Genomic DNA, 15,184 nt, shown 5'->3' on the forward strand with positions numbered 1-15,184 from the left:
CTGCTGCTTTATCTCTGCTTAAAAATTATTTAATCTGATGGCTGCCTTTTATAGATACTGTTACTGATTGTAAAGCTATAAACACGGTTTGTACTCCTTATATGCAAATCGTATGAATTTAGATTTTTATTGTTATCAAACAATGAATAAAGATATAAACCATAGCAGAAAAATGCAGCAGTCAGCTTGTTTCTCTGTTACAGCACAGCAGGTACAAGTCAAACATGTTCACGAATAGGAATAATGTATGGAGGAGATGGAAAGAGGTAATCGCTTCCGCTGTAGATGGCACACTTTTTGAAAACACAAGGATCCTGTCTCCAGGCATAACGTATCTCCTCTCCAATAGCATCCCCAGCAGGACAGCGTGGAAATGATACAGTGACATAATCATTCATTACAGTATCCAGGGTGCCCTCTATCCAGGAAACAGTATTTCCGGTTCTCTCCTTGCAGGACAATTCAAAGCCATACTTTGAGAAACTGTATAGCTTGTCCTCCACGTTCCTGTACATGATTTTAGCTGATATTGTCTCCCTTAGGTCAGTAATAGCTGCAGAGACTGGTAGAGGACCAGTATAGTAGAGAGAAGTGTCTCCATAGGCAATGGCTCTGCCTGCTCTGCTTAGTCTAATTGCAACATCTTGCTTATCTCTTGGGTGAATGCTTCCATGAGGTGATGTTGGATCACCAAGATCCATAGCTACAGCCATGAAGACATTTGGTAGCAGCTCATTAGGAACAAAGCCTTGACCTCCAGTCTGTGACCACCTGAGCCCTGGGAAATAGCCAGCTGATTTATTACCTTCAGTCCCTTCTGCAGCTAACTGTATTTGTAATGCACATAGATTGGAGAAATTAAAGTTTTCTGCTTACTTGTACAAAACCAAATGGAAAATCTATTTTCGTTTGTTTATCTGTTCCTTCGTACCATTTTAGCCTCCAATCCTTGATCATCTCGGCAAAATAGCAACGATACAAAGCATCTGCTTCATCTATCAGTCATTATAATAACAATAATGTTACTCATAATAATAGACCTGGTCTTGCATTGGCCTCTCCTTGATACCAAATAGCTCCATATATTGGGAACCTAACAAAAGGATGGATCATTGCATTCCACAAGTTTGAAGGATAAAGACCAGCTTTCACTTCATCATCAGTTTGCCTGATAATCATAAATTAAAAGATTTTTTAAATGCATAAATGTAATGTCTACATACTTGCACTTTGCAAGAGCATCATGAGAAGACCATTTATCAATTGATGTTCCACCCCAATCTGATGATATAAGACCAATTGGAACTTTATATGTATCATAGAGGTCACGGCCATATAGCCAGCATACAGCAGAGAATGAATTGATGGCAGCTAATTGGGTACAATGAAGAAGTGCCGATGAATATAGACTAACTTGAGCTGGGTTTGTTCCAAGCAGGTGCTGTAAGAGGTGGCTCATCTAACGTTGAATTGGAAGGAACCCTGTTGACTGAGAGTATTCTAATATTAGTGTAACTGGCTGCATTTGCTATCTCAGTGGTTGCATTGTAGACCTAAAAGCACAATAAATTATCATAATCTACTTTATTGCTTATTTGCTCTTACTTCTGAAAGTTCAAACACCATGTTGCTCTGTCCACTGCAGACCCATACATCCCCAAAAAGGACATCTTTGAGCTCAATTCCCTCATTTCCACTGACTGCTGATATTGTGTATGGGCCTCCTGCTTTAGCAGGTGGTAGGTCTATTTTCCAGCGACAATAAGCTAAAATGAAGATAATTTTAGATTTAGAGAGAGTCAAAATTCTCTTTTACTTTTTCCTGGTATCTTCTCCAGTGTAGCATTGAAGCTGTAGTCTGGATAATTCACATTAACCGACCGGCAGTCTGGCACATAGCCCCATAGTACTAATCTTGCTGGAGCTCTCTGCAGGACCATTGAGTCAGCATAATAATTTGCAAAGCGGAAAGTTTCAGTCTCTAAAGAAAGCTCTATATCATGATTATGGATAAAGTTACTTACGGGCTCCGACAAAGCCAATGGCAATTAGAAAACAAAGAAAACCAACTATCATTTTTGCAGCTAGCCGGTCATCTAGTCCAGCCCCACCTTTTTGCGTGGGAGGGCTCAAAAGAGGCGTGTCTATGAGCTGACAACTGTCAAAATGGCGTCCAAGTCAGCAAGTTTCTTATGAGAAACTTGTGCTGTACAGTCTGTGCTCTTTTTCACAAGGTTTCCAGTAGAGTTCGGAATACTTTGAGTAAAGGGGGCCACGCCATGGATCGCAGGTTCCCTAGACCACCATTTCCTAACAATCCAGCCATTCCTTTTGTTGTCCCTTCTCCTTCTTTCCCCGCACAGATTGGCGGAAGGTTTCCTCCAGTATTTGGCATGCAGCCCCCTCGTTGTGCTGTTCCTATACCAATGATATTAACTCCTCATAGTACATTTACTAATCACAGGTTGACACCACATCAACACAGCGTAACACCATCTGATCACAGACTGATACCGTATCAGCAGAGTGTTGCATCAAATGATCCCAGGTTTTATCAAAGCTTAACTAAATGCGAGTTACCTAAACATACTTCATTCACTCAAGCTGTCCCTGTACCAATCCCTACTCAATTAGCTCCTAATACTGGAGCCCAATTCAAAGAGGTTGTTGATGTCAATTCTAGACACCATCGCCCTCCATCACGACCTGAAGTAACTGTGAACAGATCAAAGAGAGATCCCAATGGTCTTCGCTATCCCTCCTTGTCTCTTTTGTCGTACAATCTTCTCTCGCAGGATCTCATATCTCAAAACATGTACCTCTATGATAAAACACCTCCAGATTGGCTCAGTTGGGATTACAGGAAGATGAATCTTGTGAAGGAACTGATCAGCAGCGAATGTGATGTGAGGAATAATCATTGTAATGTAGATTTTGTGATACTGCTATATTTAGAGTGTTACCATATTTAGATTCCATTAATTGTTACTATTAGACTTTGTAGTATAATAGATTGTGTTTTTACTATATTTAGACATTGTTACTATATTTAGATTGTGTTGTTACTATATTTAGGTGCTGTGTCTTCAAGAAGTTTACGAGGATCATTACTATGACTGGTACAAGAGAAAACTAGAACTGCATGGTGCCTTTATTGTAATCGCAACAAAGACATTATATTTTACTATTTTTAGGATATCGTGGATTATTTTTAAAGCGAACTGGCGACCACAAGGATGGGTGTGCCTTATTCTACAACCAGCACCGTCTTGAATTGATTGACAAGAATTATGTCGAATATCAAAAGCACAAAGGTAAGTCCCGAAATAATTGCATACCTTTATAAATGATTAATTATTATTTGCATTTTCAAGGTTGCCTAAGTCGTGATAATGTGGGCCTCATTGCTAGATTTAAGTTTAGATCACGTCCCTCCAAAAAGAGAGAGTTCCTAGTTGCAACAACTCACATTTTATTCAATCCAAAAGCAGGGGAGGTTAAGCTTGCACAAATGTGCTACCTGCTTGCTGAACTGTACAAGATGGCCTCCACACACAGACGGGTTAAGACCGACGGCTTTCTTCCTTGTATTCTTTGCGGCGACTTCAATTCTCTACCTAATTCTCATTTTATGAAATTCCTATTAGAAGGTAGACTAGACTATACTGGCCTCTCTGCTTCAACCATTGCTGGTTATGTCAAATTCTCCGGAACGAAACACAGGCACATACCCACTCCCCTCCTTCATGCAGGAATGAGGATTGGAGCAAACTGTCAGTACATTGAAGAAGAAGAAACAGCTGAGAATACAGCTAACCCACTTGATACTGCACCATTGAGAGTTACTGAATCTCCTAGTGGTCTTTCTATTACAAGGCAAATCAGTTCTGCTACATCAGTATTTGCAAATACCAGCACTCCTTCACTATCTACATGTATGCCTAATGCTAGACCTCCTGATCAAATCAGTAGTAATCACTCAAAGTCTTATCCTGCTTCAGTTGAGAAATCACCTCAAGACAGAAAGCGTGTCAATGCTTTGATTCCTACAAAGACTCATGAAGCTAGACCAGAGACCGAGCCTCCGTTGCATAAAAGGTTCTGTCCCAGCTCTTATGATAAGCCAGAGTCAGTCCTTACCCATCCTTTTAAATTTAAATCCTGTTATCCTCTCCCAATGGCTGGTAGCGTATCACCCTCTGTCACTACTTATCACACAGCTGCTGCGGAGACTGTGGATTATATTTTGTGCTCAGTTAAAGATGCCAGTAGCGGATGGAATTCAGGGTTTCACATTGTTCGACGTGAGGCTCTACCCAGTTTCAGTACATTAGAGAGACTGGGGCCTCAACCTAATCAAGTCCTATCCTCCGATCATTTATATCTATGTACAGAAATGCAATTGATTGATTGAATGAAAATTTGATTATTTTATTTCTTAATAAAATTATTGTTAGTATAATTGTGACTATTTACAATAATAGTAATAATTATTTTATTGACAAAAACAACATTATTATCATTATTTCAAGTCTGCCAAGTCTCTTTTTCTTTAGCTTTTGTTGAGCGAGCGAATTGCTAGAAGAGAAAGATATGGACAAATGAGATACATATAATACTAAATCTTACCACAACCATTGGCTTATCGTATAGTTTGTATCCTAAAGTATCAGCTAGAGCTTTTGATGTTATTTCTTCATTTGGCATTCCTATGAATGCCTGACCTTTCATTCGACCTTGCTGCATCACACGTACATCAAAACTGATAAGGAGACGAAGAGATGTGCAGCAACATGTTTTTAAACTGTGTACCTGTGTCTTTCTACTTCAGATGACCAGTTGATGTAACGGCCATAAATACGAGTGAGGTCCTATGTATAAGGAGTGCCATTTATAAATCAGTCATGCCATGTATTTTGTCAAAAATCACCAGGAAAAAATTATTTTTTTTTCTGATGCATATACGAGATCTAAATTTTGCCAAAAATGACTAGAAGAGATTCCTCCATTTTTATAATTTATTTTAATACATATACATGGTCTTATGTTGTGTAGCAAGTTTGAGCTGATTCCGATCAAAAATGAATTTTTTTACGAATTTTTAAAGTTACTCAAAAATCAGGCCAAAGTCCCTGTACTATAGTACAGGGATTTTGGCCAAATTTTGTCAAAAATGACTAGGAGAGAATTCTCCATTTTTATAATTTATTTTAATGCATATACTTGTTCTTATGTTGTGTACCAAGTTTGAGCTGATTCCGATCAACAATGAATTTTTTACGAATTTTTAAAGTTACTAAAAAATCAGGCCAAAGTCCCTGTACTATAGTACAGGGATTTTGGCCAAATTTTGTCAAAAATGACTAGGAGAGAATTCTCCATTTTTATAATTTATTTTAATGCATATACTTGTTCTTATGTTGTGTACCAAGTTTGAGCTGATTCCGATCAACAATGAATTTTTTACGAATTTTTAAAGTTACTAAAAAATCAGGCCAAAGTCCCTGTACTATAGTACAGGGATTTTGGCCAAATTTCACCAAAAATGACTAGGAGAGAATTCTCCATTTTTATAATTCATTTTAATACATATACATGGTCTTATGCTGTGTAGCAAGTTTGAGCTGATTCCGATCAAAATTAGATTTTTTATGAATTTTTAAAGTTGCCATAAAAATTTTAATAAAATTCCTATAGCTATAATAATGGTCATAATTAGAAAAAATTATTCTCCATTTTTATTACCTTTTCTGTTGCTTGTTTTGAAAGATTTTTAATATACAGCCTCATCGATGGCTCTCCTTTGCTATAGTTCTTAAATACTCCATCATCGCGCTCCATCTCTGTCAAAACTTTAAAAATATTATGCTTACAAAAAGAACCACCTACCTTCATTCGAAATACGATTTAATTGCAATTCAGCGTAAGAAATAAAATCTTCTTCCAGAGGGCTTTCCTCTATAAAATAATTAACCACCAAAATTAGGCAAAACAATTGCATTACCTTGCATGTTGAGTTCGGCATCATGAGCTGCTTGACTGGTTTCCATTTCCTGTTGGATTGGTGTTGCAGCAAAAGTATAAACATTCTCTATAACCAAAGCGTCATTTGCTGGAGGTCTTAGCTGATCTGGAGCTTTGATTTCTATTCTTCTATGAAATTTCTGTGGAAAAAAAAGAAATTTCAAAACAAAAAAGTGGGATAAAAAAAAGAAATGGACTCCCATGCGGGGAATCGAACCCCGGCCACGGCGGTGAGAGCGCCGGATCCTAACCACTAGACCACATGGGACTGCACACACCACAAGCATGGTAATTTTTGGTATTTATACACGGGGTGACTCACTGTTGCTTCCTGTCCGTTGTGACTATCTTTTATTGGCTTTGCTTCTTTAAACTGCTTAAAACTAACAGACATTCTCTTAGGCATCTTCCTCCGTCTTTTCCTGCTCAATCTACACAACAGAAGCAACAGCACATACAGAATTTGAATTCTTAGTAGGATACAAAAACTCTCTCAAAAGTGGCAACTGCCACTTTAGCATAAAGTTGATAAGGAAAATAATAATTTAAGAAAATGTAAGGATACAAATTTAAAATGCCTTTCCCTGTAGCAATCCAATCACAGACAAATGAGTTTAAAGTGTAATCTGCCATACCTTCTGCCACCAAGACTCTTTCTCTCTGTTTCTTCTCCATCTGTGGAGCTACTCAACTCTGATTCACTAGTCTCCAAGTCTCTCCTCCTACCTGAAGGCTATCAAGCAATGAAAAGAGAGAGAGAAAGAGAGTTAGTTATGGTCACTACTCTCTCACTTACTAGATCAGGTGCTGGGAGAGGCTGATCAAAAGGTGAAGGAAGATTCAACTTGTTCATGAGATGAAGAACCTAAAATGACATGATGTCACTGAGTTAAAGTTAAATGAATACTTGAGTATACAGAAGAGGAACAGCTGCAACAGCATGAGCGATATTGCCAATGATAGTTTGCGTGGGCGGAGGATACTCGTATGAAAGCTGAGGGATTGCAGTGGGGCTAAATTAAAGAAATGAATCAATCAAGTATTGTGCTTTTAGATTTGGTAACCTTGTTTTTCTGCTCGGAGATGATTTTAAATTTGACTCTGTGCGAGGTTTGTCACTGGTGCTAACTTTGTCTCCCCTCCACCTGCATACATGGACGATAATTAATGACTGGAAACACACAGTATTACTATTACCTGTTTTCAATTGGAGCTTCTCTCTCTGATTGAGGTGAAGCATAAACGACGATCAGTACAGAGCCGAACACATTCAACTGGTGTAGCTTTATCATTGCCTAGTTGTGTGTATGCATGTAAAAGCAAGACATCATTAAAGTAATATGAATAATTAATAAATGTACCATCCTGGCATCAGCTGGATTTGCAAAAGTAGCAAAGGCACAATTCCTCTGTTATAAAAAAATTTTAATTAATTATTCAAATATTTTAATACCTACCATTGCTCCATTTTGAGACATCACAGTGACTTCAATTGCCCCAAAAAACTTTAGTAGGCTCTCCTTGTCCTCCGGTCTGAGGAAATTTGGGAGCTTACGAACAAGAAGACGACAGCCAGAGCTCATCATGAAAGCACATGAGTTAGTTAGACCACACCCATGCAATATAAGTTTTTTTTGCATAAAAATTATTATAATTGACAAAAAATTGCTGGATGATTCATAAAAACAAAATATTGTAAAGGAGGAAATGAGTCAAATGACATAAGATATTAAAAAAATAATTATTTGGCAGAAGTTAGTTGGCAGAAGTTAATGCAATGCTTGCAATTCTAACAGTCAGTGTATCATTCTTGACAAACTCCGTCTGCTTCTGGTTATTGTATGGGAGATAGCTGTGTGGAAGGAATGCTGCTATGCCCCATCCCTTCTCAGCCATTGCACTAGACTCTGAGGTTTCCTGATGCACGCGATTGCTGGCACCATATTGTGCTGCAGACTTATTGAATGATATGACCCGCTTTGCATGGTTGAAATCACCAAGATAGTTGATAATTTGAACAGTGATGTCCCCGTAGAACGGAAAGGAGAGGGAGTCATCATATTCTCCTTTCATTAGTTTGATACAAATGGAGACATCCTTTCCAGCTGAAGCCCCCATTCCATTAGCAACAATCTAAAAGAGAAAATATTAGCAGGAGGTGCATAGATAGATCTACATAGGAAGATCGTATATTGCAATTATTACTGGTCATTATTTTATGAATCAATTTGCTGATGAATAAATGAGGAAGGGACAATGCTGCAGCTAAACCTTTGCACCTCCTTCCTTAAACTTTCTACTAAAATATTTACATAACAAAAAGTCCCCGCAAACTACTGAATGTGAAGCTTCTTAAAATTTTTTTTGAATAACACAGTCATCATGCTTCCATAAGGCTATGACAAAAAACAACATGCTTTGTAATCATAGTGGCTTTATTTTCGCTTTGTTTTATTTATTTTACTTTTTCTCCCAGTAATGAAGCATACAAAACTAGTTGTGATATTAGCAAACAAACATAGCTATCTCACCTGTAGGCACATCTTATATCCTTGTTGTGTCCCAGTGTAAAATGGATCACTGTACCACTCACTCCCAGCCAAATGCTGATGATGTGAAAAATTACTCATGTAGAAATCACAGGGAGGATGCTTAAGAGTAGGGCCAATCAGTGTAGCAGTAGGTGAGCTTCTTTCTCCTTGATTAAACCTCACTTTAAAAAAATAAATACACACAAAAAACCTTTTTAACACTTACATAGCATTCTTTGAAAATCATTTCTCAGTTCGTTTAAACTTTTCTCAAGAAAATCAATCTTCTCATCTTGCCTGTCAATTCTCTTCAAGACCTCTTCTTCTCTCTTCTGCGATAGAAACAATTCTTTCTGCAATCTTTCAAAATCTTGAGCATGGTTTTGACTAGTCTCTGCTCCTTTTTGTGATGCAGACTCATCTAAGGAATGTGATTTGCTATGATGATTGAGTATAAAAGGCATGTCATGTATTGACTCGTAGACAGGATTATAGCCTTTGGCTTCCTATTACAACATTATATTCATCATAATTAATTTTATAAACTCACTCTAATGCTAATTTTATCCTTTATTAAATCAATGGTGCTTCCTATAAAGTTCATAAAAATATTTTATATTTACACGTGATACAATGTAGTTTAGACTGACTTGATCTGGGTTTTGGTTTTGGATTTGGGCTTGAAGGTGTCAAGGATCTTGTAGCCCTATCAGCATGTGAGTGTTCTTGTGTAGGCCTTCTTGATGCAGGTATAGGAGGCAATGGTGGAGGAGTAATGCATCTAGCCATAGAAACCATTTGGACTTCTCTGTTGAAAGGAGGAAGAGCTGGTGGGGATGTAACATGATTAATCTGCTCTTTGTCAGCCCTGAGAAGACAAGTTGACCCAATTATAGTCAGGTTATATTACTGTATCATTGTACTCACTTCTCAATAAAGGAATTCATTGAAACATAATCTTCTTCATCTTCATCTTCATAAGAAATTTGTCTCGTGACTGATTGAAGAGAAATATAACCATTATCTTCTTGAACCTTACTGTCAGAAGCCATCAGCTTATGAAGTGTCAGCTAATTCGAGAGCTAATTACCCAAAATATTTCATCAGTGCCAATATGACTTTGTAGTGGTCGCCTACTTATGAGTAAACCCACACAGGAAATGTTTAATCATTTCTCTTTTTATGGACTGGCGCTAATTAGGTTATAGATAGAATGAGAAAAATTTCCTGACACTTTCATTTTTCTGCAAACATGCTGCAAACTGCAAAGATTAAATTGAGCCACACCTAGATCTAGGCACAACCACACCTGTTTTTTTGATAGAGGATGCCACTCAAACTATCAGCCAACTTGGGCTTCCTTTTTCAGGACAAGCCACTTTTGGAAAGATTTGAAGCAGCAGCAAAATGTGGTGAGAGTCCATAACTCCTAGAGTTTGTATGCTAAACAAGCTGCCCTGTGTGTGTTTGCAAGGTTTCAAAGCAGTTGAATGCACTAATGACATATACGAGGTAGATAAAGATGTACTGGTACAAGCAAAAGAGAAAGCAAACGTCAAAGTGATCCTCATAAACATGCCAAAAAGTAAATACATATATCCATACATAGCATGAGGTATAAAAAATAACAGGAAATAACATTGCTGAAATTGTGGGTGGAGCATACTGTGCATGGCAATCCATTGGGAATTTTAAAAACTTTTTAATGTTCTTTAGAAGTGACAGCTCTACCCGGTAAGGAAAGTGAATTTAAAGAGTCGCTCGATTTGGCTATTGACTATGCTACAGCACTGGACTGTCCAAGGTGTTTATATCATGAATTGCATTGACAAAGTTTCTCTATTGTATAACGTTAGGATTCATCTTAGCCCTGGCTCTCTCTCTACTCCTATGGATTGGTCTAATCCAGAATGGCAAGCAGCTCGATCTACATACCTTTCAAACGTGTCATATGCTGCAGATCTTTGCTCTCCTGTAAGTAGCATATGAGCTAACTTGCCTTATGCTAGTTCCAATTATTTATTTATAGAAAGGTATCATTCTGACACTTGAACCTCTCAGTACAATACCTAATGTCTTCTTACAGTATCAGCAACAAGGTACTGTGTGTTAATAAATACCTCATTGATGATGTGTTCTATCAATAGCTGCAGATTACATCAGAGAATTAAAGAAAGACAATGTCAAGTTACAATTTGTAAGAGTTCCTTTAAAAAGTATCAGGACGGCCTTTTGTCATAATAGGATTTTTATCATGCTCAAAGGAATGGTGGAAATCTCTGCGAGTTTCTAGAAAAGAACATTGATATAGTAGGTAAGGATATCTTGAACTGACCTTCGCTGTGTTCAGTCTCTCACTTGATAAGGTCACGTTCAGATATCTCAAGTTCCTGGCAGACATGAGCCGGACTTGGAGGGTGAGATAAACTGTCCATTTGTATTCAAAACTCTGGAAAGACTCAGATTCGATGGCTGGATGGGAGCCGAATACACGCCCAGAAGTATTTTAAGAGAAACATTATGAAACATTTGTATCATTCTTGCTTTATCATGTAAGGCACCATTGAAGAAGGATTAGATTGGGCTAAAGAATACATCAATAACAGCTAAGAAATGACTGGTTCTGCATTAAGCTGCTCCTGAGACTAATATCTAGTTTTAATTATAACAAAAATCTACAAAACACACACAATAGCACACAAAAGTGCTATTATAACAACAATAATAATAATAAATTAATAATAATAATATCAGTTGGTATGATGTTTCCTATGACAGCAAAACAACAACAACAACAATTTAATAATCTACACAAAAAATCCAGCAAGTCGGTAAATCAAAAAAGTCATTTTGCTAATCTTATCGTCGAGAATCTCTTGCATAATACTCGTCAAGGACAGACTGTGAGATTCTGTTGAGCATCTGTTTAGGGAAAATACGTAGCAGCTGCCAAGCCACATCCAAAGACTCAAATATAGTTCTGTTCTCGTAAACACCTAAAGAGAAAAGGCAAGAGAGAGACACAATGTAATGAAAGCCATGTCATCAATCATAGGATTAGTGGTAGCGTCTTTTTGTAGTACCTTGTGTAATGAAATTCTTTTCAAATTTCTGCAGAAACTCAAGATAGAGCAAATCATCCTGTGACAATGCTTCCTCTCCTACCACAGCCTTCATAGCCTGGACATCTTTACCAATAGCATAATTAGCATACTAAATTGATGAATAAATGAATAAACAACACAGCATTAGTGTAATGTACATACTAGTGTACATGTACATGTACATAACAGGCAAAAAAATAGTGTACATGTAGTGAGCGTAACTTACCAGCTGGTTTGAGACCTCAGCATGATCACGTCTTGTCATTCCTTCCCCGATGGCAGACTTCATGAGACGAGAGAGAGAGGGAAGGACATTGATGGGCGGGTAGACCTGCCTGTTGTACAGCTGCCTGTCAACATAGATCTGACCCTCGGTAATGTAGCCAGTCAAATCAGGAATAGGATGAGTAATATCTGGAGAGAGAGAGAGAGAGAGAGAGAGAGAGAGAGGAATGAAATAAAAGTGTCATTTTATTATTTATATGTTACCATCGTTAGGCATAGTTAGAATGGGGATTTGTGTAATAGAGCCATTTCTTCCATCAACTCTGCCAGCCCTCTAAAGAAGATGCACATAGTTAATATGGTTATATCATGACAAGGGACCTTCTTACAAACCTCATATATGGTCGCCAAATCAGTGTACATGTAACCAGGGAAACCACGTCGACCTGGCACCTCTTCTCTAGCAGCTGACACCTAAAATAAGAGAATTATTTTATAAGAAAATAGTAAAGTTACTGCTACTATGACTGTTACTCTAGCCCCCCAAAATATCAGACAACACAGTACATATTTATTTTGCTAAGTATATTACAAGTACTTACTTCTCTCAGGGCCTCAGCGTAAGAGCTCATGTCAGTGAGAATAACTAGAACGTGCTTCTCGCATTGATAGGCCATAAATTCAGCAGTAGTAAGAGCCAAACGTGGAGTAATGATACGCTCAATACTAAGAGAAGAGAGAAGGAATATCATCATTATTATTATTATTATTATTATTATTATTATTATTATTAATGACATACGTTGGATCGTTGGCCAAATTCAAGAACAAACACACATTCTCCATAGATCCATTCTCTTCAAAATCTTGCTTGAAGAATCTAGCGGTCTCCATGTTCACCTATTGAGATATACTAATGGAACTTGTTGGCTCATTCAGCTTACTCCCATAGCAGCAAACACAATAGCAAAGTTGTCCTCATGATCGTCAAGGACTCCTTTATGTTCAGCTTCTTGGAGCTTCACCAGACCACCCTGACGACAGATCTGAGCTGCAATCTACAAAAATATATTAATTAAAAGGGTTGATTGATAGGCATGGTCATTCAGTTGTTATTACGTCGTTATGAGGTAAACCAGCAGCTGAGAAGATTGGGATCTTTTGGCCACGGGCGATGCTGTTCATTGTGTCAATGGCAGAAATACCAGTCTGGATCATTTCTTCAGGATAAATACGGGACCACGGATTAATGGGCTGACCTAATAAGAGATATATATGCACATGTATACACATATAAAGGAAGAAATGAATGCAGGATTTCCCACAAGGCATGCTAAGTTAGCTGACAAGCATTTTTGAGTAACTTTAAAAATTCGTAAAAAAATCCAATTTTGATTGGAATCAGCTCAAACTTGCTACACAACATAAGAACATGTATATGTATCAGATAGAAATATAAAAATGAAGAATTCTCTCCTAGTCATTTTTGGCAAAATTTGGCTAAAATCCCTGTCAGTACAGGGACTTTGGCCCAATTTTTGAGAAACTTTAAAAATTCATAAAAAATCCAATTTTGATTGGAAGCGGCTCAAACTTGCTACACAACATAAGAACATGTATATGTATCAGATAAAAATATAAAAATGGAGAATTCTCTCCTAGTCATTTTTGGCACAATTTGGCTAAAATCCATGTACTACAGTACAGGGACTTTGGCTCAATTTTTGGATTACTTTAAAAATTTTTAAAAGAATTCTATTTTTTATAGTTCTAACCTTGAATGTCAAGGAAATCTTCAGCTAAAATAGAAGGTCCTTTGTCTTTTGGTTTACCAGATCCATTGAAAACACGACCTGAAATAGCAGCAGTATTAGAGCAATAATAAAAACAGCAAAATAATAATTATTAAAAAAATCCCTATGCGATGCTAAATGTACAGTTAGTTAAATTGTATGTGTGTGTACATCTTTGCCATGTCTCACCTAACATGTCCTCTGACACAGCTATTCTCAATATATCTCCAGTGAATTCACACGTCGTGTGCTTGGCATCAATACCTGATGTACCTTCAAATACCTACACAGCACAGTCACACACATAAAACAGAATCAAATTATGTATACAGATACAAATATAGAATCTGTTTATGTGTACATATACAGATACAGAATCTGTATCAAACAGATTCTTAAAACATATGTATAAACAAGCCGATGCATCTTTATTACAAATCTCTTAATAAATATACTATTGATGTCTTTGTAAAAGTGAATCGCTGCCAATGAGAAATGATAGTGTAACATGTGTACCTGTACTACAGCCTTTGAGCCATTCACCTCTAAGACCTGTCCGCTCCGTTTACTGCCATCAGCAAGTGTGAGGGTAACAATTTCAGCAAAACGAGGGAACTATAAAGGAGGGGAAAACAAGAAGAAGATGATGATGCATGAGAAAGAAAATACGAACAATGTATACCTATTTAATCACACAAGATATATTGACTAGATGAATGAAAGTGTGAACATGGATATCGATTATTCCATACATCTTCCCATTAAACACACACACACACACACACACATACGCATTAAAACTATTTCTTTCACCAAACAATCTTCCAATCGGCCAATTCATTTTATTAGCTAAGACTTATTCTGTCAGTTAATGACACAGAAAAGGTTACTACTGGAGCAATGTCACTAACAAAATTAATGGAAATGACGAATTTAATACTGGACAATTTGCAGACGTAAGTCATCAAGCATGCATAAAATGGTGGACGTTTTCTTCACTGGTCTGCCTATTTTGAATCCTGGTCAATAGTACTGTTCCGATTTAAAATTGACCATAAAAATATATTACAGGCTTTGAGAATTGAGGGAGGGGCTAATAAAAAGTAGAACTTGCATTGGATCTACAGTATGATGCATAATCTCTCTCAGTTTACAAACCTTCACTTGGTCGAGGATAACCAGAGGCCCGTTAACGCCGGACACAGTCCTGTATGCTAAGAGAAAAGAATCACAAATAACGAGAAGTGATATTAAAACACAAAATAGGCGTTGCCCCCTCTACACTTACTCAGTCTAGGCTGCGATATGTAGTCCCTAGTGACGGCTAGTTTGTGTTCTGTAGCTGCTGCTCTCTGCGAGTACTCATCGATGCCAAAGTCAATGAGCGACATGCTTTCTTCAAGGCTGAATACTCCTTCCTTTCCTCTGTCCTCAAGCACGGGATTAGTTTACAAAGACCGTAAATTAATTGGATACTGGATGGAGTCTGTAACTCTACTTCGTACAT

At 37.5% G+C, this 15,184-nt stretch overlaps 6 protein-coding genes and 1 non-coding gene across 9 annotated transcripts; 2 read left to right on the forward strand and 5 right to left on the reverse strand.

Annotated features, from left to right (window-relative positions):
- Positions 1 to 113: 113 nt before the first annotated feature.
- Positions 114 to 2,108, reverse strand: LOC100634259 (sialate O-acetylesterase-like). The gene is made up of 8 exons (XM_003383278.2): positions 2,025 to 2,108; positions 1,817 to 1,981; positions 1,606 to 1,766; positions 1,415 to 1,553; positions 1,224 to 1,371; positions 1,041 to 1,168; positions 877 to 995; positions 114 to 827 (listed from the first exon to the last, which is right to left on the reverse strand). The coding sequence occupies exons 1-8, from the start codon at positions 2,074 to 2,076 to the stop codon at positions 219 to 221; spliced, it is 1,521 nt and encodes a 506-aa protein (XP_003383326.1). The 5' UTR covers positions 2,077 to 2,108; the 3' UTR covers positions 114 to 218.
- Positions 2,109 to 2,177: 69 nt separating this feature from the next.
- On the forward strand, positions 2,178 to 4,466 carry LOC100634382 (uncharacterized). The gene is made up of 4 exons (XM_003383279.2): positions 2,178 to 2,906; positions 3,076 to 3,145; positions 3,195 to 3,314; positions 3,375 to 4,466. Exons 1-4 carry the CDS (start codon positions 2,193 to 2,195, stop codon positions 4,412 to 4,414), a joined length of 1,944 nt encoding a protein of 647 aa, XP_003383327.2. The 5' UTR covers positions 2,178 to 2,192; the 3' UTR covers positions 4,415 to 4,466.
- Positions 4,467 to 4,468: 2 nt separating this feature from the next.
- Positions 4,469 to 7,668, reverse strand: LOC100634508 (RNA-binding protein 40-like). Of its 2 annotated transcripts, none has more exons than XM_020003662.1 (14): positions 7,482 to 7,668; positions 7,386 to 7,433; positions 7,222 to 7,319; positions 7,089 to 7,169; positions 6,932 to 7,037; positions 6,821 to 6,889; positions 6,660 to 6,757; positions 6,347 to 6,455; positions 6,005 to 6,164; positions 5,890 to 5,958; positions 5,746 to 5,852; positions 4,813 to 4,871; positions 4,630 to 4,762; positions 4,469 to 4,578 (listed from the first exon to the last, which is right to left on the reverse strand). In XM_020003662.1, exons 1-14 carry the CDS (start codon positions 7,662 to 7,664, stop codon positions 4,528 to 4,530), a joined length of 1,371 nt encoding a protein of 456 aa, XP_019859221.1. In that variant the 5' UTR covers positions 7,665 to 7,668; the 3' UTR covers positions 4,469 to 4,527. The 2 variants fall into 2 exon arrangements, with proteins under 2 accessions (XP_019859221.1, XP_019859224.1); XM_020003665.1 differs by having other exon boundaries at positions 5,746 to 5,843; positions 7,482 to 7,667.
- Positions 6,221 to 6,292, reverse strand: Trnae-cuc (transfer RNA glutamic acid (anticodon CUC)). The gene has a single exon. It is a non-coding gene; the product is annotated as a tRNA-Glu (tRNA).
- A 49-nt stretch (positions 7,669 to 7,717) lies between the features above and the next one.
- On the reverse strand, positions 7,718 to 9,728 carry LOC100634633 (uncharacterized). Of its 2 annotated transcripts, XM_020003677.1 has the most exons (7): positions 9,595 to 9,728; positions 9,483 to 9,552; positions 9,206 to 9,423; positions 9,106 to 9,146; positions 8,782 to 9,061; positions 8,556 to 8,737; positions 7,718 to 8,157 (listed from the first exon to the last, which is right to left on the reverse strand). In XM_020003677.1, exons 1-7 carry the CDS (start codon positions 9,605 to 9,607, stop codon positions 7,780 to 7,782), a joined length of 1,182 nt encoding a protein of 393 aa, XP_019859236.1. In that variant the 5' UTR covers positions 9,608 to 9,728; the 3' UTR covers positions 7,718 to 7,779. The 2 variants fall into 2 exon arrangements, with proteins under 2 accessions (XP_019859236.1, XP_019859228.1); XM_020003669.1 differs by having other exon boundaries at positions 9,483 to 9,728.
- Positions 9,729 to 9,816: 88 nt separating this feature from the next.
- Positions 9,817 to 11,338, forward strand: LOC100634759 (putative hydroxypyruvate isomerase). Its single transcript, XM_003383282.3, has 9 exons — positions 9,817 to 9,967; positions 10,030 to 10,140; positions 10,272 to 10,359; positions 10,412 to 10,529; positions 10,585 to 10,654; positions 10,703 to 10,752; positions 10,800 to 10,869; positions 10,922 to 11,056; positions 11,113 to 11,338. Exons 1-9 carry the CDS (start codon positions 9,883 to 9,885, stop codon positions 11,163 to 11,165), a joined length of 780 nt encoding a protein of 259 aa, XP_003383330.1. The 5' UTR covers positions 9,817 to 9,882; the 3' UTR covers positions 11,166 to 11,338.
- LOC100639470 (V-type proton ATPase subunit B) lies at positions 11,207 to 15,136 on the reverse strand. The gene is made up of 14 exons (XM_003383235.3): positions 14,966 to 15,136; positions 14,836 to 14,891; positions 14,194 to 14,292; positions 13,867 to 13,960; positions 13,660 to 13,737; positions 13,004 to 13,143; positions 12,829 to 12,942; positions 12,687 to 12,784; positions 12,487 to 12,610; positions 12,278 to 12,358; positions 12,149 to 12,218; positions 11,886 to 12,073; positions 11,639 to 11,768; positions 11,207 to 11,551 (listed from the first exon to the last, which is right to left on the reverse strand). Exons 1-14 carry the CDS (start codon positions 15,066 to 15,068, stop codon positions 11,415 to 11,417), a joined length of 1,512 nt encoding a protein of 503 aa, XP_003383283.1. The 5' UTR covers positions 15,069 to 15,136; the 3' UTR covers positions 11,207 to 11,414.
- Positions 15,137 to 15,184: the final 48 nt, after the last annotated feature.

The sequence above is a fragment of the Amphimedon queenslandica genome, unplaced genomic scaffold (assembly GCF_000090795.2).
Source record: "Amphimedon queenslandica unplaced genomic scaffold, v1.1 AMPQUscaffold_13513, whole genome shotgun sequence".
In the NCBI taxonomy this organism is placed as follows: Eukaryota; Metazoa; Porifera; class Demospongiae; order Haplosclerida; family Niphatidae; genus Amphimedon; species Amphimedon queenslandica.

What these genes read in the sequence shown, in the direction of transcription:
- LOC100634259 (XM_003383278.2), bottom strand. Translation starts at nt 2,076, where the DNA reads ATGATAGTTGGTTTTCTTTGTTTTCTAATTGCCATTGGCTTTGTCGGA. An exon ending in GGAGAAGATACCAGGAAAAA is followed by an intron (nt 1,767 to 1,816) that starts GTAAAAGAGAAT and finishes TCTTCATTTTAG; the next exon opens with CTTATTGTCGCTGGAAAATA. An exon ending in TGGTGTTTGAACTTTCAGAA is followed by an intron (nt 1,554 to 1,605) that starts GTAAGAGCAAAT and finishes TTGTGCTTTTAG; the next exon opens with GTCTACAATGCAACCACTGA.
- LOC100634382 (XM_003383279.2), top strand. Translation starts at nt 2,193, where the DNA reads ATGAGAAACTTGTGCTGTACAGTCTGTGCTCTTTTTCACAAGGTTTCC. An exon ending in GAGAAAACTAGAACTGCATG is followed by an intron (nt 3,146 to 3,194) that starts GTGCCTTTATTG and finishes TACTATTTTTAG; the next exon opens with GATATCGTGGATTATTTTTA. An exon ending in CGAATATCAAAAGCACAAAG is followed by an intron (nt 3,315 to 3,374) that starts GTAAGTCCCGAA and finishes TGCATTTTCAAG; the next exon opens with GTTGCCTAAGTCGTGATAAT.
- LOC100634508 (XM_020003662.1), bottom strand. Translation starts at nt 7,664, where the DNA reads ATGCAAAAAAAACTTATATTGCATGGGTGTGGTCTAACTAACTCATGT. An exon ending in CTCTCCCAGCACCTGATCTA is followed by an intron (nt 6,758 to 6,820) that starts GTAAGTGAGAGA and finishes ATTGCTTGATAG; the next exon opens with CCTTCAGGTAGGAGGAGAGA. An exon ending in AAATCGTATTTCGAATGAAG is followed by an intron (nt 5,853 to 5,889) that starts GTAGGTGGTTCT and finishes ATATTTTTAAAG; the next exon opens with TTTTGACAGAGATGGAGCGC.
- LOC100634633 (XM_020003669.1), bottom strand. Translation starts at nt 9,607, where the DNA reads ATGGCTTCTGACAGTAAGGTTCAAGAAGATAATGGTTATATTTCTCTT. An exon ending in ATGAATTCCTTTATTGAGAA is followed by an intron (nt 9,424 to 9,482) that starts GTGAGTACAATG and finishes TTGTCTTCTCAG; the next exon opens with GGCTGACAAAGAGCAGATTA. An exon ending in TGATTTTCAAAGAATGCTAT is followed by an intron (nt 8,738 to 8,781) that starts GTAAGTGTTAAA and finishes ATTTTTTTAAAG; the next exon opens with TGAGGTTTAATCAAGGAGAA.
- LOC100634759 (XM_003383282.3), top strand. Translation starts at nt 9,883, where the DNA reads ATGCCACTCAAACTATCAGCCAACTTGGGCTTCCTTTTTCAGGACAAG. An exon ending in CTGCAGATCTTTGCTCTCCT is followed by an intron (nt 10,530 to 10,584) that starts GTAAGTAGCATA and finishes ATTTATTTATAG; the next exon opens with AAAGGTATCATTCTGACACT. An exon ending in ACAATGTCAAGTTACAATTT is followed by an intron (nt 10,753 to 10,799) that starts GTAAGAGTTCCT and finishes TTGTCATAATAG; the next exon opens with GATTTTTATCATGCTCAAAG.
- LOC100639470 (XM_003383235.3), bottom strand. Translation starts at nt 15,068, where the DNA reads ATGTCGCTCATTGACTTTGGCATCGATGAGTACTCGCAGAGAGCAGCA. An exon ending in CATATCGCAGCCTAGACTGA is followed by an intron (nt 14,892 to 14,965) that starts GTAAGTGTAGAG and finishes CTTTTCTCTTAG; the next exon opens with CATACAGGACTGTGTCCGGC. An exon ending in AGATTTCCTTGACATTCAAG is followed by an intron (nt 13,144 to 13,659) that starts GTTAGAACTATA and finishes ATCTCTTATTAG; the next exon opens with GTCAGCCCATTAATCCGTGG.